We start from the raw sequence: 23,865 nt of genomic DNA on the forward strand, positions 1-23,865 counted from the left end.
ACCGCTTTGCAGAACACCTCCGCTCAGTTCGCAACAAACAACTGCACCTCCCAGTCGCAAACCATTTCCACTCCCCCTCCCATTCTCTTGATGACATGTCCATCATGGGCCTCCTGCACTGCCACAATGATGCCACCCGAAGGTTGCAGGAACAGCAACTCATATTCCGCCTGGGAACCCTGCAGCCATATGGTATCAATGTGGACTTCACCAGTTTCAAAATCTCCCCTTCCCCCACTGCATCCCTCAACCAGCCCAGTTCATCCCCTCCCCCCACTGCACCACACAACCAGCCCAGCTCTTCCCCTCTACCCACTGCATCCCAAAACCAGTCCAACCTGTCTCTGCCTCCCTAACCGGTTCTTCCTCTCACCCATCCCTTCCTCCCACCCCAAGCCGCACCCCCAGCTACCTACTAACCTCATCCCACCTCCTTGACCTGTCCGTCTTCCCTGGACTGACCTATCCCCTCCCTACCTCCCCACCTACACCCTCTCCACCTATCTTCTTTACTCTCCATCTTCGGTCCGCCTCCCCCTCTCTCCCTATTTATTCCAGTTCCCTCCCCCCATCCCCCTCTCTGATGAAGGGTCTAGGCCCGAAACGTCAGCTTTTGTGCTCCTGAGATGCTGCTTGGCCTGCTGTGTTCATCCAGCCTCACATTTTATTATCTTGGAATCTCCAGCATCTGCAGTTCCTATTATCTCCGACTGGGAGTCTGTTCACACTCGCCCTCTCACAGCGCCACCCTCCGGCTGGGAGTCTGTTCACAATTTTGTTACACATTGTGCCTCTGCAATGATGAAACCTTTAGTTTTCAGGATCGGGACTTGGAAGGATTTCGGGAATTTACACATACATATTAATCAATTAAAACCTTTAACTAACTAAAGATTTAACCCTTAGGTTTGTTTAGTACATCCTCATAAATGGTGTGATTATTTGATCTTTTACTTTTAAATTCTGTATATGATACTACCTCTCACTAACATCAGAAGAAAGACTGAGGCTCCGAAAGCTTGTCTTTTCAAGTGAATCTGTTGGGCGAGAAAACCTGGTCTTGTGTGACTTCTGACCTGGCACACTTTCATTTGCAGTGGTATATACAGATGCAACCTTGCAATTCTTTACTTTGAGCTTTTCATTTGGTTTCTTCTTCAGTAACCATTTGCTGGTTCCAGAAATCTCACAATTATGTCCAACTATTTCTTAAAAGCAGACTGGCGTGCTGCCTCTTGCTGACTCTGTTATGCATAATTCTGTTCAAAACACAGCAGGTTCTTATTGTAATTTTAGATAACAAAGTGTGGAGCTGGATGAACACAGCAAGCCAAGCAGCATGCATTTCCATAAGGCAGATCAATTACAAGCTCATCACCAAACTCATCTCCACCTATCTGGACTCCATTTTCTCCCCTTTGGTCCAGGAACTCCGCACCTACGTCCGTGACACCACCCACGCCCTCCACCTCCTCCAGGACTTCCAATTCCCTGGCCCCCAACACCTCATATTCACCATGGACGTCCAGTTCCTGTACACCCGCATTCCGCATGCAGATGGCCTCAAGGCCCTCCGCTTCTTCCTGTCCCGCAGACCCGACCAGTCCCCCTCCACCGACACTCTCATCCGCCTAGCTGAACTCGTCCTCACACTCAACAACTTCTCTTTTGACTCCTCCCACTTCCTACAGACTAAGGGGGTGGCCATGGGCACCCGCATGGGCCCCAGCTATGCTTGCCTCTGTAGATTACGTGGAACAGTCCCTCTTCCGCACCTACACAGGCCCCAAACCCCACCTCTTCCTCCGGTACATTGATGACTGTATCGGCGCCGCCTCTTGCTCCCCAGAGGAGCTCGAACAGTTCATCCACTTCACCAACACCTTCCACCCCAACCTTCAGTTCACCTGGGCCATCTCCAGCACATCCCTCACCTTCCTGGACCTCTCGGTCTCCATCTCAGGCAACCAGCTTGTAACTGATGTCCATTTCAAGCCCACCGACTCCCACAGCTACCTAGAATACACCTCCTCCCACCCACCCTCCTGCAAAAATTCCATCCCCTATTCCCAATTCCTCCGCCTCCGCCGCATCTGCTCCCACGATAAGACATTCCACTCCCGTACATCCCAGATGTCCAAGTTCTTTAAGGGCCGCAACTTTCCCCCCACAGTGATTGAGAACACCCTTGACCGCGTCTCCCGCATTTCCCGCAACACATCCCTCACACCCCGCCCGCGCCACAACCGCCCTAAGAGGATCCCCCTCGTTCTCACACACCACCCTACCAACCTCCGGATACAACGCATCATCCTCCGACACTTTCGCCATTTACAATTCGACCCCACCACCCAAGACATTTTTCCATCCCCACCCCTGTCTGCTTTCCGGAGAGACCACTCTCTCCGTGACTCCCTTGTTCGCTCCACACTGCCCTCCAACCCCACCACACCCGGCACCTTCCCCTGCAACCGCAGGAAATGCTACACTTGCCCCCACACCTCCTCCCTCACCCCTATCCCAGGCCCCAAGATGACATTCCACATTGGCAGATGTGCAGGTGAACCTCTGCTTAATGTGGTATACTGCATCCATTGTACCCGGTGCGGCTTCCTCTACATTGGGGAAACCAAGCGGAGGCTTGGAGACCGCTTTGCAGAACACCTCCGCTCAGTTCGCAACAAACAACTGCAACTCCCAGTCGCAAACCATTTCCACTCACCCTCCCATTCTCTAGATGACATGTCCATCATGGGCCTCCTGCACTGCCACAATGATGCCACCTGAAGGTTGCAGGAACAGCAACTCATATTCCGCCTGGGAACCCTGCAGCCTAATGGTATCAACGTGGACTTCACCAGTTTCAAAATCTCCCCTTCCCCTACTGCATCCCTAAACCAGCCCAGTTCGTCCCCTCCCCCCACTGCACCACACAACCAGCCCAGCTCTTCCCCCCCACCCACTGCATCCCAAAACCAGTCCAACCTGTCTCTGCCTCCCTAACCGGTTCTTCCTCTCACCCATCCCTTCCTCCCACCCCAAGCCGCACCCCCAGCTACCTACTAACCTCATCCCACCTCCTTGACCTGTCCGTCTTCCCTGGACTGACCTATCCCCTCCCTACCTCCCCACCTATACTCTCTCCACCTATCTTCTTTACTCTCCATCTTCGGTCCGCCTCCCCCTCTCTCCCTATTTATTCCAGTTCCCTCTCCCCATCCCCCTCTCTGATGAAGGGTCCAGGCCCGAAACGTCAGCTTTTGTGCTCCTGAGATGCTGCTTGGCCTGCTGTGTTCATCCAGCCTCACATTTTATTATCAATTACAAGCTCCACAGTTCCGTATCCTGTAGCAATGGCAGCAGTTTGTACAGTGTAGAAGAAATTTTGACCCAGATTGTTGAAAACATGCTTATTTGGCGCAAACTAGCTCTCTCAGTTCTAAGCAGTTGGAACCCTCTCTTGGCTATGCATAATATATCCAGCATGTGCTGAATTCCACATCCGTTTTAAATTGAGGCCAAGTTCAAAATCTGCACAAATGCGTAGGATTTTATGCTCTCAACTTCTTAGATTCAGTTCCTCATTTCATTTGAATTGTCGCTGTTTGTTTTTACACATCTGATTACTTTGAAAATAATTTGTGTAATTCAATAATAAGTTTTTGGCAGAGAATTTCAGGTCTATTTATTTTCCAGAGTCCCATTAATTATTTCCCTGACCGACATGTGTTTTATTATCGTCTCATTATCATTTTCAATTTCCCTACTCCTCCACTTCTAGATGTCACATACAATATCACATGGTTTAGTTGGTTGTTGGTGTAAATGGAAATAAAACCTCCAGCCCTACTCTGGCCAAACCAATCTCATTGAAACAACTTGTGCTTTGAACACAAAATGTGGCATAAATGAGATAGAAAGGATTAAGGGGATGAAGGAAGGAATGAAATCAAACAGTTATGACAGCATTGGATTCGGTGGAGGGAGGGAGGTGATGAGGATTAAGGTATAAATAGAACAATTGTTCTTTTGAACTGAAAATTATAAAGGCAAGATGGAGATGGAGAAGCAACCAACTACATCAGGTTGTAGACTTGTTCACCCAGCTGGTGTCAGAGATAATGGGAACTGCAGATGCTGGAGAATTCCAAGATAATAAAATGTGAGGCTGGATGAACACAGTAGGCCAAGCAGCATCTCAGAAGCACAAAAGCTGACGTTTCGGGCCTAGACCCTTCATCAGATGAAGGGTCTAGGCCCGAAACTTCAGCTTTTGTGCTCCTGAGATGCTGCTTGGCCTGCTGTGTTCATCCAGCCTCACATTTTATCACCCAGTTGGTGTATTTTGTTGCAGACATTTTGTCACCCTGCTGGGTAACATTGTCAGTGTGTCTCAGGTGAAGCATTGGTGTTCTGTCCCATGTTATTTATTCGCCTTGGTTTGCTGGAGTGGTTAGTATCACTTCCGGCTCTGTTTTTCAGTGGTTCGTATAATCGGGTACAGATCAATGTGTTTGTTGACGGAATTCCAGTTGGAATGCCAGGTATCCAAGAATTCCCTGCCATGACTCTGTTTGGCTCATGCTATTATGGATGTGTTGTCGCAGTCAAATTCATATCCTTTCTTGTCCATGTGTATCCATATTGTCAGTTTTCTTCCAGTTTGGCCGATGTAATGTTTTTCACAGTCTTTGCATGGTATTTTGTATATTACGTTAGTTTTATTGGTTGTGGGTACAGGATCCTTAACGTTCATCTCTGGAGGCACACTGACAATGCTATGGTGATGAAATGTCTGTAATCAAACACACTAGCTCAGTGAGCAAGTCTACAACCTCATCCACAACCCCAGCTACAAATCTTCACAAAAACTTTCACCTACAACATCAGTTAGTATAAGGGTAAGGTCATCAGTAAGAAGCAACTGAACTGGAAAAAGAAATGAAACTGTGAGAAAACAGTTATGGTTTGTACAGTGGTACAGAGGGTGGGCTTTGAAGTATCTAGAATGAGTCAAGCATCATGTACATGGGGAAGACTTGAATAATCACCTGCTCTTTACCTGTTCATCAATTTGATGTCAGTGATGTGGATTTAGGCTCCAATGAATACAATTCTAACCAATTCAATCTCTCCTCATACGTCAGTTGCACCATCCCAGGAGTCAATCTGGTAAACCTTCACTGCACTCTATAGCAAGAACATTCTTCCTCAGGAAAGGACATCAAAACTGTACACAATATTCCAGTATGGCTTCACCAATGCACTGTATCATTCCAGCAAGACATCTTTGTTCCTGTACTCAAACCCTCTGGCTATGAAGGCCAACATACAGTTTGCTAGTTTTACTGACTGCTGCACATAGAACATAAAGCGCAGTACAGGCCCTTCGGCCCTCGATGTTGTGCCAACCTGTGAAACCAATCTGAAGCCAACCTAACCTACACTATTCCGTTATCATCCATATGTTTATCCAATTACCATTTAAATGCCCTTGAAGTTGTCGAGTCTAGTACTGTTGCAGGCAGGGCATTCCACACTCTTTCTACTCTGAGTAAAGAATCTCTGTCATCTGTCCTATATCTATCACCCCTCTTTTTAAACATATGTCCCTTCGTGCTAGCTATCTCCATTCAAGGAAAAAGGCTCTCACTGTCCACCCTATCTAATCCTCTGATCATCTTGTATGTCTCTCTTAAGTCACCTCTTAACCTTCTTCTAACAAAAACAGCCTCAAGTCCCTCAGCCTTTCCTCATAAGACCTTCCCTCCATACCAGGCAACATCCTGGTAAATCTCCTCTGCAACCTTTCCAATGCTTCCACATCCTTCCTATAATGCGGCGACCAGAACTGTACACAATACTCCAAGTGCGGCTGCACCAGAGTTTTGTACAGATGCAACATGACCTAACGGCTCCGAAACTCAATCCCTCTACCAATAAAACCTAACACACCGTGTGCCTTCTTAACAACCCTATCAACCTGGGTTGCAACTTTCAGTAATCTATGCATGTGGACACCAAGATCCCTCTGCTCGTCCACACTACCAAGAATCTTACCATTAGCCCAGTACTTCGCACATGCACACTTACTTTCAGCAACTAGTTCATGAGGACAGCCAGGTCTCTCAATTTACAGCCCAACAACTATCTGCCTTCCTACTTTCACCATATTAGCCAGTAAAGTCACAGACTTCTTGTGTAATGAAAGTTGATGTTAAGACTCAGTTTGTTTCGAGCAAAAGACCTTTAGCACTGGTTATTTAAATTGCTACTTTTGAAACTCAGTACTGCCTACAGTGAACCAATCCTCTAAGTTGTTGTGAGGTAGTTAAGTTGACAGAAGGTCCTGCAAAGATTTTTTGATCTGACAATGGAAACCATGATTTTTGCTTAAATCTGGGAATGAAAGTGGCAGACAATGTGTGGTGGCCCAACCTAGGGTTCCTTCCAGACATAATGAAACAACTGAGCACACTGAATTGTGATCTGCAGGGAAAGGACAGATCAATGTTATGAATAGATTCAACTAGGTCTATGATCCTTCAAAATAAAGAACAAAATGGTGCAACACTTCCTACACTTGAAGAAAATGGCAAAGAAAAATGGTTTTACCAAAAAATGCCTGTGCATACCTGAGGAAGATAGCAGGGGAACTCGGACAATTTCAGGAATTATATATAAGAATCATATAGCATGGAAACAGATCCTTTATCTGTGCCCAACATAATCCTAAACTAAACTAGTCACATCTTACTGCTCTTGACCCATATCCCTCCAAGCCTTTTCTATTCATGTACTTTTCCAAATGTCTTTCAAATGTTGTAGCTGTACCCACATCCAACCCTTCCTCAGGAAGTTAATTTCCATGCAAACCACCTTCTGTGCAAAATATTTACCCCCATGTCTTTTTTAAATCTTTCTCCTCTCACCTTAAAAAATGTGGTCTTGAAATCTCCCATCCCATGGAAAAGACACCACTAACTCTATCTATACCCCTTATTATTTTGTAAATTTCTAAAAGGTGGCCTCTCAACCTCCCATGAAAAAAGTTCCAGTCTATATCTGTAACTCAAATCTTCTGCACCCAGCAACATCCTGGTAAATTCTCTTCTAAACCCTCTCCAGTTTAGTAATATCCCGCCTATAACTAGGTGACCAGAACTAGACACAGTATTCCAGAAGAGGCCTCACCAATGTCCTGCACAACCTCAACATGACTTTCCAACTTCTATACTCAAAGGACTGAGCAATGAAGACAAATGTGCCAAATGCCTTTTTAACCACCTATCTACACATGATGCAAACTTCAAAAGAATTATGTACCTGAACATCTTGCTCTACAACTCAGTCCCTCTGCTCTACAACACTACCCAAAGCCCAATGATAGAACAAATCATTATGTTTGTCTCAAATCTATTCCTTCAAGTGATCTGGCTACCATATTTTATCAGGTCTTTGCTTTACAAAGCAGTGGACTTGGATACAGAGATAATTGTAATGAAAAACCGTATTAATCTGAAAATCAGATCAAGGAACAGGGCTTCGAAAACAGAGGAAAATATTCATTCTTACCATTCAGTGCTTTTGAAATAAAGGTTTACTTTCACTACATATCTCTGTGAGACAATGATCTTCAATTGGGGAAAATGCTAAGTTAAAGCATTGCACCAACCTTGTAGATATTCATTTGGTGAAATGTGAATGACTAGCGGTCTCAAACTACAGCCCAAACGTCAAGACTCTCGCAGCTAATGTGCAGTTACTGGTGTCACACTGAAACTTGGTGAGTTGAGGGCATAATGAATAATTATATGCACTTGGTTTTAGATTCATATTGCGTTTTAAAAACTGTTCATTCTACACTTCCTTGGAGGTAGATCCTGGGTCGCACTTATTTTCAAAAGTGATCTTCTGCTTTGAAAGGTCAGTGGCCACTGAATCAGATCATGGATGACCTGCAGTTAAAGCCCATTTATCTGCCTTTGCTCCCTAAACTCTCACTGCCTTGAAAATTCAAATTAAACTAGCATCCAGGGTCTTTTGGGAAAGAGAAAGAAAAAATGCTTCCTGATCCCACTCTTAAATGTCCCAGCTCTACATATTAAGAGTACATCCTCTTTTTCGAAATTACCTCACCAGTGGAAATGCTACTTCTGGATGAAATCTATCAAATCACAATTTTGATGTCCCCAAATAGATCATCTCTCAACCTTTTAAAATCTGGACAGTACAATCTAAGTGTATGCAAGCTGTTCTTTAAATGTAACTATATCATCTGTTGAATTTACACAGCAATGTTTTCAAAGCTAATATTTCTTTCCAAGGGCGATTACATAAAACTGAATGCAGTACTCCAGACATTTTGATCAAGTTTCTCGAAGACAATTAATGATGGGTGACATGGTGTCTCAGTGATTAGCACTGCTGCCTCACAGTGCCAGGGATCCAGGTTCAATTCCATCCTCCGGCAACTGTCTGTGTAGATTTCCTCTGGGTCCTCCCACAGTCCAAAGATGTGCAGGTTAGGTGGATTGGCCATGCTAAATTGTCCACAGTGTCCAGAGATGTGCAGGCTAAGTGGATTAGCAATGGCAAATGCAGGGTTACAGGGATAGGATGGGATTCCTCTTCAGTGTCAGTTTGGACTTGATGGGCCAAATGTCCTGCTTCACTATAGGGATTCTATTCCATGGAAATGCTCAGCTTGCCAGCAATATTATCATCCCACAAATGAAAAACAGCACACACTTGGCATCAAATCAGAGGTTAGAAGGTTTATTCAAAAGTCTGACAACTTTCCTCTCTCAGATGAAGAAAGCATATTTGTGCTATGGGCAATTAGTCAGTGTTTATGGCAACTGCTGTCAAGCAAACACAGTGTCCCAACATACAATACACCTGGCACACAAGGACAAGACTTTGAACCCAGTGAACAGATAGTCTAGTCTTCTACTAGTTATTAAGTAGAAGGCACAGGTAAACGGTTATATTCTTGTACAAGTCCCTTTACCAGGCATGCAATAGGGTTTGATTCAGCCATTGCACCAAACCTCTCAGAAATTAGCTCTACCAAAATATCAATGGAATTAGGAAACCAGAATCAGTAGCTTATTGCACATTGGAAGTGAGCAGGAAGCAAAGCTTATACAAAACATGGAGTTCTTCTCTAGAAGGTAGCTGAAAGTGTCCAGTTTCATTTGGCTCCTCTATGCCTGCTGAGACAACAGGAAGCGATCACATCGCTCCAGCATGGACTGGACAAGAGCCCTGCAACATAAAATGGGGCAGTCAGTCACATTACAGGATGGATAATCACACAATTTTTATTTTGATCATTTTTTAAACCTGACCTCTCAAGCCTGGACAACAATTGTACAGAGTGAGCTGCTATTTTGTGGGCAAACAGCAAACAGAACTAATCTTCTCATCCAATATCTACAGACATGTAACTTTTCAGATGGAAGCCTTTAAACATTCTAAAACAAGCTGCTCAGAAACATCACGATGACCTTCACAGAGAACATGTCAGGTCAATCTTGAAGAGTTAGGACCGATGATTGAGGATGGTCAAAGCAGTGGTTTCTGGGAGGCTTTTAAAGATAAAGTAAGAGGCACAGCACAAAGTGTGAGAGAAAGAGAGTAGGGGCGAAACACCCAAGTAGTTCTGGATACCAGCAGGGAAAGTGAGGCAGGAAAAATGCAAGCAAATTCAGATTTGTGGAATCGGACAGACAAATGAATACAATTGCAGAGGTGTGGCGTAAAAAAGTCAAACATACAAATTAGGTTCAGAAGTAGCCCATTTAGCCCCATATGCCTGCTCAGCCAGTCAATAAAATTATGAGATACAGTCAGAGAGTCATACAGCTTGGTCCAACCAGTCCATGCTGAATGTAATCCCAAACTAAACTAATTCCTCCTACCTGCTCCTGGCTCATATGCCTCCAAACCTTTCCTATTCGTGTATCCATCCAAGTGTCTTTTAAAAGTTGTAATTGTATCTGTATCCACCACTTCCTCAGGAAGTTCAATCCACGCAATGAACCACCTTCAGTGTAAAGGTTTGCCTCATGTCTTTTTTAAAATCTCTCCTCTCACTTTAAAAAAGTGCCCCCTAGTCTTGAAATTCCCCATCTAAGGGAAAAGATAACTACCATCAACCTCTATTCTGAGGAAGAGTCACCGGACCCAAAACGTTAACTCTGATTTTTCTTTATAACTTCAGACGCTGCCAGGCCTGCTGAGCTTTTCCAGCAACGTCTGTTTCTGTTCCTGATTTACAGCACCCACAGTTCTTTCAGTTTTTACCATCAACTCCTTTTTTACTGCTCATTATTTTATAAACTCCTATCAGGTCACCTCTCAACCTTCTATACTTCAGCGAAAAATATGTTTGCAATTGGAATTCCACGTTCCTATTTATGATAACAGGCTCCATAGATTAGGATTTTAGATTCAGTGCACTGGGAAACAAAGATCTAGTTGCTGAAGTTCTGAGGAAGGGTCACCGGGCCCAAAACGTTAACTCTGACTTCTCTTCACAGATGCTGCCACACCTGCCGAGCTTTTCCAGCAACTTGTTTTTCATCCAGTTGCTGAATTTTGGTTTACTATTTGAAGGAGCAAATATTAGAGATTGGAGAGCCATTATTAAATATTTTAAGAAAATCTACTTGACAAAGATCTGAATAACAGTTCCAGAAAGTTACAATGAGTGAATAGAGTGTCTTGGTGATTGACGAGATATTCAATATAGTTTAGCTCAAAGTCACATTAGATCCACAAGTTGTTTCAGTCTGGCCAAATAGCCAGAGTACTGGAAGAGTACTGGGATTCTGTGACAAGATGCAGAGAGGCTGCAAAAATGATTTTGGTTTCTTTGATTTTCAATGAAAGGAAATTTTGGTTCTTTCAAAACTTCTAAGACAAGTAAAATGACAAAATCAAATCAGTCATGGGAAGTGAAAGCTCGGTGCCACCTGAAGAAGTCATACTGGACTGGAAACATTAACTGTGTTTCTCCCCCCACAGATGCTATCAGACCTGCTGAATTTCTCTAACATTTTCTGTATATCAGATTGCCAGCGTCCGCAATATTCTATTTTTAAATGGAGCTGATCCTGCATCTGCAGATGACAATAATGAAGGGAGGTCACCAATAATGAATCCTTGGCCAACTAAAAGCTTATTTATATGGCGCAAGCACTGTGGGCCAAATGGTCTCCTCCAGTGATGTTGGTACTGTGATTGCTGAGATCGATTCACAGAAGTCAGCCACAGAAGACAGATGCCATGACAGCAGTGTGGTTATATAAAATGCTCTGGCAAGACCAATAAGCGTTAAGGGATCATGCCTGTAATTGCTGAGGATATCAATGGTAACTTTGAGCAGAGCAGATTAGCTGCTGTTGTGTACGGCAGTAATCAGACTGAAAAGATAAATTTGCTGTACTATGGTATAGGTGAGCAGAGCTGAAAAATGCCAACACATTCAATAATTTGAGCAAGGCAAAATGAGGTTGTGGTTGGAGATGATGCACGGGCAGCTCCAAATGATATTCTGTCATCAGCCCAGATGCAGAATGGCAATTGTCTGAGCACCCCAGTTGATACATCACAAGAATAGAAACCTGGACTTTCAGCTACACTGAAAATACCTTAAACTATAAGGACAACAAATGGAATATGAACAAGTTTGACTAAACTGGGCTTGGAGCCCCCTCACCTCTGTCTTTTCTCTGCAATTCTTAGGATGTCACATACTCTGCCGAATCTCTCAGACATGCTCCCGTGCAGGCTGCAGTCCTGTAAGACAGAGAGTGCTCGGTCTGGGCCAAGTGTCTTTGCAAGGAGCACAGCGACATTCTCAAGGGTGACACTGTTTGACCTATCAGCATCACCATTGATGACACTGTCTCCATTCTCCACAGCAGGATAGAAAGCGATGCGTTGGTGATTCCAAACCAGCTCCAGAATGAACTTCCACTCTTCCAAAGTCTCAGGCATCAGACCTAAACAAGGGAGTACCATCAACTTTTAGAATTTTCCCAAAACCAATTCAGTTAGTTGGACCGATCAGTACAATTGGCATTCTCACTCTGACCAACCTGTAACACAAGACAGTGTAGTTTGAACAAACTCAATCCAGCGAGATTTATTCAAGACAACATGATTTGAGCAGATTGATTCAAACAAAGGTTACTCAAGCCAATGCACTAGGGGCAGACTGAGTCCAGATAGAGGCACACTGAAAGGGCAGTAGTATAGACAGATTCATGCCCAGATTTACATATATTCCAAGCAATACAGACAAAAATGAATTTGTCCAGAGGAACTCAAGACAGTGTTGTTAGCAATCTTAATACAAAGTGGCAACATTCAGTACTTGGCATACCTCTCAACTGAGTTAAAAGTCTCCTAATCAAAGGCCAACTTCGAAAATCAAGGTTGACATTCCAAAGGATTACTGAGGTTGGGAGAGATTGCAATGTGTACTACCTTGTCAGAGGTGCTCTTTTCGGAGAAGACATGAGACAGAGTCTTCATCTGCTTGTTGGATGTAAAAGATTCCATGGCACCTTTTAAAAAGAGCAGCAAAACCACCCGCACAATGTCCTGCTCAACATTTAACTCTAAATCAAAGATGGATTATCTGGTCCTTTTCCCATTGCTGTTTGTGGGAGTTTCACTGTACAAGTTAGCTGCTTGTTACAAGTTACAAACTGACTATATTAAGTGTTTCTTTGGTTCTGTAAAGTGCTTCAAGACATCTGGTAGTCAGGAAAGTGGCTACATAAATGGAAGTCTGTCTTTCCTTTCCTCTTCTTTCTCTACTGTTTGACTCCATTGTTTGAATGGAACTTTTCGGCCTCAAACAGTACCAGCCCAGCAAATCTACTGGGGAATCTAAGTATTAGTCCAGAACCTTCAGAAGTACGTGAGACAATTGAAGATTTTGGGAAGTGAGTCTAAAAGAAATAATACTTAAATAAATCTAAGAAATTTGATTAGACAATGAAATACAAACCATTCTGTTCATCAAGTAAACCAATATCATCCAGGTAAACAATGACACTGAAAGCTTCAACTCTGCAGCCTAACTGCAGACAAAGTGACAGGTATGCAGGCCAGAATCTGTGGATGAAAAGAAGCTCATATTAAACAACAGCCACTTCTTTATTAAGCCTAATGGAAAAAAATCTGGTTGTAAACTTCTGAACATGCCTTATTTTCCACTAATTAATCACCACCTCAAGATAGACACAGCTTTCTGACTTAGAGATCTCTTTTCTCTCCCGGATCAAATCTCTCCACTTCTTTCACTATCCTACTTGTGCATTACTCACTCCTCCTTATTGATACCACTTCTCCTGCCCTTCCTAACATCTGGGCTTCGCTCCTTACTTATCCTGCAATCCCAGTCTCTCCTCCACCTTATGGATTCTATTTCTTCATGTTACACAGTTTATCTTGAACACTGCCCTCCCCATCACCACACTTTGCTCTGTTACGTTTACAGCATACATCTGGTTCTGTCCAAAATCCTCCCTGTGTAATTCCCCACTTCCTAGCCACAGAGTTTCCTCTCAATTTCAACCCTATAATATACCTAACTTGCTGTCCTCCTCCAATTTGAACTTTTATTTGAAGCCATTCTTAGTCCAGATTATTGTACACAATGTGCTGACATCAGCTTTCGTGATTATACAGCTAAATAAGGAATCAGATGAGACTTATCCACATCTCCAAACTATCTCTCCTCCAATGCACTGTGAATTATTCATCTCTTGTGGCATATTGCAGTTTGGCTTTCCTTCATTTCTCTCTTCATTGACAACTTGATCTCATTTATCACATTTTTGATTAAGCATTTTCCATCCAAAGGCAAACTATTTCTTTTAAAAAATTTAAAATTCCACTTCAATTTGACAGATTTTGCAAAAAATATTCCATTTGTCCCTGTTGAGCATATTTCATTCTATGACTTTAATATTTACAAAATTCACTCCATGTCAGGTACACAGCCCAAGGATGAAAACAACTCAATAGAGAATTAAGGAAGTGCAAGAGAAGTAAGTGCGCAATCTGTAAGGAAATCAAGGGTTATGGGGGAAAAAAACAGGCAAGTGGAGTTGAGGATTATCAGATCAGCCATGATCTCATTGTGACAAATGGGTTACTTCTGTTCCAACATATTGTGATCTTGCTTTCTTCCAAAAACCACGCTTTCCTGATATACCTCAAGACATTGTCATACTCTTGTTGTAAAACATACATTCTTTGCGAGACACACATTCCAAAGAGTTCTACAGCTTCTAGCCCTTTGGAACATTATGGCTGAAAAGCTGAGGCTTAACTTTATGACCATTTAGAAATGATTTCCATTTGCAGAAAGCAGTAAACTCTCACAATCTCTCAACATTGTTGATAGATGCTGGGACACAGCGCCACAGGTAAGGACAGATTTTCAACAGTTCTGACCATTAGTGATTCTTTACCCAAATTCAGACAGTGAGTTTTGAGGGGCGATTCAACAACTGCAACACCACAGTGAACATTCCTATTCTAATGACATACAAAGCACACAGAAATGATGGGCAGAGTATTTGCATGGGGGAAAGAATTCCTGGTCCAGCTCTAATCCTAAACACGATTTAATTACAGTTCCCCAAGGCCAGCATGACTCAATTCAGCAGAGAGCGGAACTGGAATTTCTGGCCCTCATAGTTTAACACAAGAGACACAGCAGACAGTACAAGCGAGGCCGCTACCGAACTTACCCATAGGATTTACAGATGTCTAACATTTTCTTTTTTGTCTCAAGATCTCCTGGAAGCTGAATAAAGTAACTGATCAGCTGAGCATAGCCCCAGGTAAAACGATGGGAGTGAGGCCTGTGGGGGTAAACCAACAGCACTATTTATTTAAACTTCAAATGAACAATGCAAATCCAAATCAAACATTCTCCTATCTCCTCAACATAGCTGACGCACTTTGGCCTCAGAGATGAACCGAGTGTTCATGTATCACTTCAGGGACTGGAGCAAAAAAGTTAGACTGATACTCCAAGGAGTGATGCTGAATCAGAGACACCACCTTTTAGACACACCGCCTGACCAAGAACCTGTGTGCTTGCTCGTGTAAATCTAAAATATCCCACAGGACTATCTTGAACAGCAAGGGATTTGTGGCTACCATTTATTTCTCAACAAGGAACAAACTGAAATAAAATTACTGTTATACAGTAAGAAATACTACACCCAATTCTATATAGCAAAATTCTCACAATGCAAAAATTAGAATTGAAAATTAAACATTTTGGGAGCCAAGGTAATACAAGCTAAATAAGGCAATTTCTTATTTTAACTTTGTGATTTTTTTTCTCTCCTTGTTGCTCTGCAAAGTCAAAAGATGATGTGTCAAATTGTGTGGTTTTGTACCAATCACACATTCACCTTGTCGCTGGGAATTGTGAAATGCAAAGAACAATAGGGCTGTAACAAAATGTATTTTAATACAAATGTTTCAGAATGGAATATTAGAAATGACTAACCTGCCAGGAAATCTTGAGGGTTTGTAATCAACCAAACTGAAGTTACTTGAATATCAGTTTTTATTCATTCATGGAAACTGGATAGTGTCAGTTGGGCCAGGGTTTATTGGCCATCTGTGGTTGCCCAGGGAAAAATGATGGTGAGCTGCCTTTTTGAACTGCTGCAGTCCTTGGAATGTAGGGATTTTATACTGTTCGTGCATGACAAGTTATTTGTTGTGTCAAATTATTTGTTACCACTCAGAATGTTTAACTTTCAGAATTTTAAAACATATTTGCAAAATTTGGGAAAACAAGTCATATTCACGTGATAAGCACAGCTATGTCCTAACACACAGAATTAGTCACAATGCACCAGATCATTTACTCTAATCACGTACCTTGTGCATTGTAAATTACACATTATAACAAGGAGGGCATCATGTAATGCACCCAGAGCACATATGTGTACCTCCTTCTTACCTGGGATTTCCATCTATATCAGTGGTGTCAATCTTCTGAGGAGCATCATGAGACACAGCAAGTTGCAGCCAATCTAATTTCCTTTCTTTAGGCTGAAGAATGGCTTCCAAAAGATGCAATCTGCTCATGCGAAACAGACAGAAAATCTTCAGTTCGGGATCAATCAGCAGAGGACACCGCTTATCCCAAAATGAAGACCATTTTCATCATTTTTACAAAAGGAATTTCCCCGAATTATGCATGTCTTCTTTGAAAGCAGAAACTCTTGCTGGAGACATTACCAAATTTTGACTATGAACATTGCAGCACGATGATATAGCCTTAGCCCCAAGATTGAGAGACATATCCACCCTTGGGGAGTCATTGGATAGTACTGAGGAGCACAAACACTTGTCAATTCTGGCTCTCTTACTTGAGGTTGAGAATCCAATTTCAACTGATGTAATGTCACCAAATGTAGCATAAATCAGGAACTGATATCTGAACTAAGGAATTTCAAAGATATTGGACGTGGATATTTCTAATGGTCCTTCAGTCTGATACAACACTTAGAGGCTTGAAATTGGAAAATATTGATAAAGGAAAAGGATTAAATTTTGCTCTCCTCAATGTATACTTAATTCCCTTTATGAAATTGCTGTATCATGGAAGAGGAACTCATCTGTAAAGTTTTCATTCATTCACAGAGCACTAACTGCGTAAACCGGAAACTATAATAAACAGCATCTATTTTATCTCTGTCAGTGATCCTCTACAAGACGCACAATATGGTTACATTTATAAACCTAGAGAACTAGGTGATCACACTAACCTTTGGTCCTCCGGTTTGGATTTAAGCAGGTTGTCCACATATGCTAAGAAGTGAGCTGGTTGCTTCTGACACAATTCCTTGATGTCAGATGGGAGAATGTAGGGATAGAACTGGACAAAAGACCTCAGCGCAATTTCACCAAATTTCTCATACATTCTGCAGAGATCACACGTACAATTTAATCAGAAGATATGGCTATCCACAAGTCTTAAACTTTGGCTTCAGTAGAGGGCCACAATCTCAATCAGAAACTCATAAAGGCTAATCTCCGAATTACTGTTAAAATGTTATATCCATGATTCTGCAAATAGTAAGCCTGATTCAACGGTCTCTCTTCTATGCAAGAGAAAGAATAACAAGATGACCTGTTACATCACTTTATTTTGTTAAGGCCTCTTATTTCCTCAAAAGAAGGATTCGCTTGTCTTTATTAGATCAGATACAAGAAAGGGGTTGCAAACAGCAGAGAAACACAGCTTAGAAAATATATTTAAGGGGTTGATGGTGGAAAGACAAAGGCAGACATTTAAAGAATATATGGATGAACTTCAACAGTTGTACATCTCTGTCTGGTGCAAGAGTAAAACAGGGAAGCTGTATCAACCAAGGCTAACAAGGGAAATCAGGCTTGTGTTAAAGCCAAAGAGAAGGCTTATAAGATAACAAGGTGTAGAGCTGGATGAACACAGCAGACCAAGCAGTATCGGAGGAGTAGGAAAGCTGACGTTTCGGGCCGAGGCCTTTCTTCCTATAAATTGACCAGAAAAAGCAGCAAACTTGAACACTGGGGGAAATTTAAAATTTAGCAGAGGAAGACCAAGGATTTAATTTAGAAGGGGAAGATACAATATGAAAGTGAGTTTGCGGAAAACAAAAATTGACTGTAAAAGCTTTTATAGATATATGAACAGAAAAAGACTAGTGAAGACAAATGTAGGTCCCTTGCAGTTAGAATCAGGTGATTCATACTGGACAACAAAGACATGGCAGACCAGTTGAACAAATACTTTGGATCTGTCTTCACTAAGGAGGACACAAATAACCTTCAGGAAATGCTAGGAGACAATGGATCAAGAGTGAAGAAAAAGTGAAGGAAATTCTTATTAGTCAGGAGATGGTACTGGGGAAATTGATGGGATTAAAACCTGATAAGTCCGCAGAACCTGATGCGCTGCATCCCGGAGTACTAAAGGATGCGACCCTAAAAATACAGATGCATCGGTGATCATTTTCCAGCATTCTGTAGATTCTGGAAGAGTTTTAATGAACTGGAGAGTAGCTACTGTTACCCCACTCTTTAAAAAAAAGGCAGGAGAGAAAATGGGGAATTATAGACCGGTTAGCCTGACATTGGTGGTGGGGAAAATGCTGGAGTCAATTATTAGGGATGTAAGAACTGAGCATTTGGAAAATGGTGTCAGAATCGGTCCTAGTCAGCACGGACTCAGTAAAGGGAAATAATGCTTGAAAAATCTCCTGGAATTTTTTTGAGAATATGACCAGTCAAGTAGACAAGGGTGAATCAGTAGTTGTGGTGTATCTGGACTTACCAAAAGCTTTTTGACATGGTTCCACACAAGAGATTAGTAAGGAAAATTAACGTTTATGGTACTGGAGGTAATATACTGACATGGATAAAGAACTGGTAGGCACACAGGAAGCAGAGAGTTGGAAATAAACAGGTCCTTTTCAGAGTGGCAGTAGGGTACCGCAGGATTTAGTGCTGGGATCCTAGCTGTTCACAATATACGTATGATCTGAAGGACGGAATTGAATTCCACATCTCCAAATTTGCAGATGACACTAAGCTGGGTGCAGTGTGTGCTGTGAGGAAGATGCTAAGAGGCTGCAGGGTGACTCGGACAGGCTGGCTGGTGTGGGTAAACACTTGGCAAATGCATTATACTGTGGATAAATGTGAGGTTATCAACTGCAAAAACAGGAAGGCAGACTATTATCTGAATGGTGGCAGTTAAGGAAAAGGTGAAACACGATGAGACCTGGCTGTCATAGTGGAACAGTCACCGGAGGTTGGCATGCAGGTGCAGCAGGCAGTGAGGAAAGCTAATGGCATGCTGGCCTCCATAGCAAGAGGATTTGTGTAGTGGAGTAAAGATGTCTTGCTGCAGTTATACAGGGCCTTGATCTCCCAGTCTGAGGAAGAACATTCTTGCTACTGAGGGAGTTCTGCAAAGGTTCACAAGGCTGATACCCGGAATGGCAGGACCAACATATGAGAAAAGACTGGATCAACTGGGCTTGTATTCACTGGAATTTGGAAGAATGAGGGGGGGCTCTCGTAGAAACGTATAAAATCCTGATGGGACTGGGCAGGCTAGATGCAGGAAGAATGTTCCCGTGTTGGAGAAGTCCGGAACAAGGAGTCACAGTCTAAGTATAAGGGGTAACCAATCAGGGCTGAGATAAGGAAGCATTTCTTCATTTAGAGTTGCGAATCTGTGGAATTCTGTCCCACAGGAAGCTGGGACAGTTCAGACATATTCAAGAGGGTGCTGAATGTGGTCTTTGTGACTAAAGGGATCAAGGCATACGGAGAGAAAGCGGGAATGGGATACTGAGACTGCATGATCAGCCGTGATCATATTGAATGGTAGGGTATATTCGAACAGTCGAGCCTGCACCTGTTTTCTACGATTTTATGTTTCATCATTAATACACAGTAGCTGCAGTGTATACCATTTACAATGCACTGCAGAAATTACTAAGGATTATTAGATAGCACCACCCAAATCCAAGACCTCTACCATCTAAGAAGGGCAAGGGAAGCAGACACATGGGAACACTTCAGGGCGGCACGGTGGCTCAATGGTTAGCACTGCAGCCTCACAGCGCCAGGGACCCAGGTTCGATTCCAGCCTTGGGTGACTGTCTGTGTGAAGTTTGCACATTCTCCCCGTGTCTGCGTGGGTTTCCTCCCACAGACCAAAGACATGCAGACTAGGTGGATTGGCCAAGCTAAATTGCCCATAGTGTTCAGGGGTATGTGGGTTATAGGGGAATGGGGATGGGTTTGGGTGGGATGCTTCAAGGGACGGTGTGGACTTGTTGGGCCTAAGGGCCTGTTTCCACACTGGAGGGAATCTAATCTAATCTACCACCTGCAAAGTTCCCCTTCAAGTCATTCACTTTCCTGAACTGGAAATGTAACACCCTTCCTTCATTGTTGCTGGGTCAAAATCCTGGAACTCCCTTCTTAATAGCATTGTGGGTATACCTGCACCATCTGAACTGCAATGGTTTAAGGCGGCAGCTGACCACCACTTTCTTGACGGCAATTAGGAATGAATAATAAATACTGGCCCAGCCAGCAATACCCACATCCCATGAATGAATAAGAAATCAAACAAGTCATGAAGGAGGAAATTAGGAGGTGACAGAGGTAGGAAATATTGGACAAAGGCCAACACTATCAAATTATAGAGCTGGACAGAACAATTTTCTAAAATTGAAAAGGTGGCCAACTAATAGCTGAGTAATGGTGCATTAACAGTGACAAATTGCACACACTGCACTGTGAAGGAAAACCGCAAGTGACGTGATCCAGCTCAAAGGACTCCAGAGTTTAAACAACAGGCAGGAAAACACAATGGTGCTTCATCAGAGGCTGCACTGATGATGTTACCCAGCAGGGTAATGAAACATCTGCTAAACAATGAACCAGCTCAGCGAGCCAAACAACTACAACATCCACAACCCGAGCTACAAATCTACTCTAAAACCTTAGACACACTGCAACCACATGTGACACACTGCAACCACATGTTCCAGTGTTTGAGTGTGAAAGAACGAGCAAGACAGCATATGTGAGACCGCGCGCACACGAGAGCGAGACAAGGAACAAGAGTCCTGACAGGAAGTGAAACATCCTATTTAAAAAATTGGTTTTATAACATAATAATACAGGTTTACCTGGCTGCATGTGCTAATAGGAGAGGACTCTGTAACTGCTTCGCACCACTGAGTAACTTCAGCACTTTCCGCAGATCTCCACCCTTAATGGTATCAGAGATGGAGTGAAACTGTGTCATCTCTGCCGTAAATAAATTAAAAATTAGTTAATACAGGCTTTGAGACTGTCCCTGTTCTAGTATCTGGTTTTGCAAAACCAAAATCAAAGCAGTTCATCAAGAACTGCTCCTACCACTCTAGCCACTGCGAGTTGCAACTAGCTAGTTCAAAATTACAGTCTGGGTGCCCTTGGTTTCTCCAATTATAGTCTGGGCCCAAAGTGTACCAGATATTTCTGATGCACAGTGACTGGCGGCAAGGTGAAGTCCTCCTCCCACCACAACAGATAGTCTCACCACAACTCATTCATCACATCAACACAATAGCCCTCTTTCCTGCATTAGCATTTGTGAACCTTTACATTCACAGGCATAGGGAATGCTGATATACAGCAGTTGAACATGAGGAAGTTCTGAGGAAGGGTCACCAGGACCCAAACATTAGCTCTGATTTTTTTCTTCACAGATGCTGCCAGACTTGCTGGGCTTTTCCAGCAACTTCTATTTTTGTTCCTGATTTACAGCATCCACGGTTCTTTTAGATTTTTATTTTGACAGAAAATGGAAGTTTAGTGTAGCCTCTAATCAGATGGAAATTGACGTCAAATAAAAACAGATTATTGAGGTACCAGATAGTGATGGGGACTGTCAGAGTGCAGCAGAATCTAGAATAACTGGAGAGCTGGGCAGATAAATGGCAGACGGAGTTCAACCCGGACAAATGCGAGGTGATGCATTTTGGAAGATCTAATTCAAGGGCAAACTATACAGTAAATGGAAAAGTCCTAGGGAAAATTGATGAGCAGAGAGATCTGGGTGTTCAGGTCCATTGTGCCCTGAAGGTGACAACGCAAGTCAATAGGGTGGTCAAGGCGGCATATGGCATGCTTTCCTTCATCGGACGTGGTACTGAGTACAAGAGTTGGCAGGTCATGTTACAGTTGTATAAGACTTTGGTTCGGCCGGATTTAGGGTACTGTGTACAGTTCTGGTCGCCACATTACCAAAAGGATGTGGATGCTTTGGAGAGGGTGCAGAGGAGGTTCACCAGGATGTTGCCTGGTATGGAGGGTGCTAGCTATGAAGAGAGATTGAGTAGATTAGGATTATTTTCATTAGAAAGACGGAGATTGAGGCGGGACTTGATTGAGGTCTACAAAATCATGAGGGGTATAGACAGGGTGGATAGCAAGAAGCTTTTTCCCAAAGTGGGGGGCTCAATTACTAGGGGTCATGAGTTCAGAGTGAGAGGAGGAAAGATTATGGGAGATATGCGTGGAAAGTTCTTTACGCAGAGGGTGGTGGGTGCTGGAACGCGTTGCTGGCGGAGGTGGTAGACGCAGACACATTAGCATCTTTTAAGATATAGCTGGACAGGTACATGGATGGGCGGGGAGCAAATGGACACAGACCCTTAGAAAATAGATGACAGGTTAGACAGAGGATCTCGATTGGCACAGGCTTGGAGGGCCGAAGGGCCTGTTCCTGTGCTATAATTTTCTCTGTAGCTTTCCTGGTGTCTGTACAATCACATAACTGGATCAAGATAGGTAGAAGCACGTAGTATATAGTAAGGACTGGTGACAGGTGCAGCAGGGGTACAGAATAAACAGCACAGGTATGAAATCAATATTAGAAACTATTGGTTTGTATTTACCTTGTAATCCCAGGATGAGAGTTTGCCACACTCGAGGAGTGGACCAGTTACGAGCTGTGATGCAGCGCTTCACTCTTATCAAGTCTAACAGGAAGAAATAATTTCGCAAATACAGACACGCCCGAGTTGCAGTGGCATCTTCGGACAATTCCATTGCTGTGGATTTGTCCTTCATCATACTTTCAAATATCCCTAACTCAAAACACAAAGTGCTCAGTTCTGTCGTGTCCATGAAGAGATCTGCTGGTATGCTGCAGGGAGAGGCTGTGACAAAGGGCACACTGGACAACTCAGATGAAACTGGATCATCATCTACCACTGCATCCTTAGGTGCAACTGCCTTCTCCATTGCTCCTTTTCCATGTTTTGGGATTGGTCTGTTCTCCTGGTCTTGACAGACAAACGTTATTGACTCTTCTCTCTGCTCTTGATGGTGAAACATGTCAGAATCCACTTCTGGTTCTTCATGGCTTGAAAGAGATGTTGACTGTTCCTCCTCTTCTTGAGAACTTAATGGCATTAACTCTTCCCCCTCTTTTTGAAGGAATATTGCTGGTTCGTCTTTATTCTCTTGGCAGCTAATTGCTGTTAATTTGTTTTCTTCTTCTTGATGACTAAGTATTGCTGGCATCTCCATCTCTCCATAGGCAAATATCACTGAATCCTGACGACCGAATACAACTGACTCCACCCCTGAGGAGTCATTCAGAATTTGAGTTTTTACTTCAAATCGAAATGTTTTTTCCAAATGAGGGAGCCAACATTGGAGTGTTTCCTTCAGAAGGGAGGTGTCAAACAAAACCAGGGGGTTTCGTAGTTTAATCCTACAAAGAAAAGGCAAACCCTCAATTCAAGCTAGTCACAGACCAGCCAGCCAACTCTCAGTTTTACATACTATCGATCCAAGAAGTCTCACATCTCATTAAATTTGAAACACAAGTGATCCTAAATCTTTAAAATCAGGCTTATTAACCTAGATGTTTTAAGACATTTACTAGTAATCAATATATAGAAGAAAAACAATCTATAATACAAATAGTGGACAATGGGACATTAATTGACCACAGTCAAGGCAGCAGTTGTGCTGCTGTACTGGCTTCAGAATCGTTGAGCTACTGAGGGTATCTGTTCAGGGACTGATTGTTGAAGCAAGGCAGGAGGGGTTTTATCCCACTTCTAATAGTTATGCATTAGTCCTGGGAGTTACACAACAGTGTAGAGGGAGGGCTGTTTTTGCAAAACTTGTGCTTCAAAGTTACTTGAAGGATGCCTGTCACGGACACAGGGTGTTCAAAGAAAGTACTTCATTCATCACTGGTTATTAGGCATGTAACAAAACAACAAAACTTGT

At 42.9% G+C, this 23,865-nt stretch overlaps 1 protein-coding gene across 3 annotated transcripts in view; it reads right to left on the reverse strand.

Moving 5' to 3' along the window:
* Positions 1–8,757: 8,757 nt before the first annotated feature.
* hps5 (HPS5 biogenesis of lysosomal organelles complex 2 subunit 2) overlaps positions 8,758–23,865 on the reverse strand; it is a 49,001-nt gene continuing 33,893 nt past the window's right edge. For 2 of the 3 annotated variants that reach the window (XM_048545388.2, XM_048545390.2), the window contains 8 exons: positions 22,515–23,338; positions 20,760–20,880; positions 16,830–16,985; positions 16,019–16,138; positions 14,784–14,897; positions 13,031–13,137; positions 11,729–12,014; positions 8,758–9,270 (listed from right to left, as the gene is read on the reverse strand). In XM_048545388.2, the coding sequence (XP_048401345.1) occupies positions 9,210–9,270; positions 11,729–12,014; positions 13,031–13,137; positions 14,784–14,897; positions 16,019–16,138; positions 16,830–16,985; positions 20,760–20,880; positions 22,515–23,338 (1,789 nt within the window). In that variant the 3' untranslated portion in view covers positions 8,758–9,209. Of the gene's footprint in view, positions 9,271–11,728; positions 12,111–13,030; positions 13,138–14,783; positions 14,898–16,018; positions 16,139–16,829; positions 16,986–20,759; positions 20,881–22,514; positions 23,339–23,865 lie in introns of those variants that run through there. The other variant, XM_048545389.2, reaches the window with a different exon arrangement.

Source organism: Stegostoma tigrinum, chromosome 17 (assembly GCF_030684315.1).
Source record: "Stegostoma tigrinum isolate sSteTig4 chromosome 17, sSteTig4.hap1, whole genome shotgun sequence".
NCBI classification, from domain to species: Eukaryota; Metazoa; Chordata; class Chondrichthyes; order Orectolobiformes; family Stegostomatidae; genus Stegostoma; species Stegostoma tigrinum.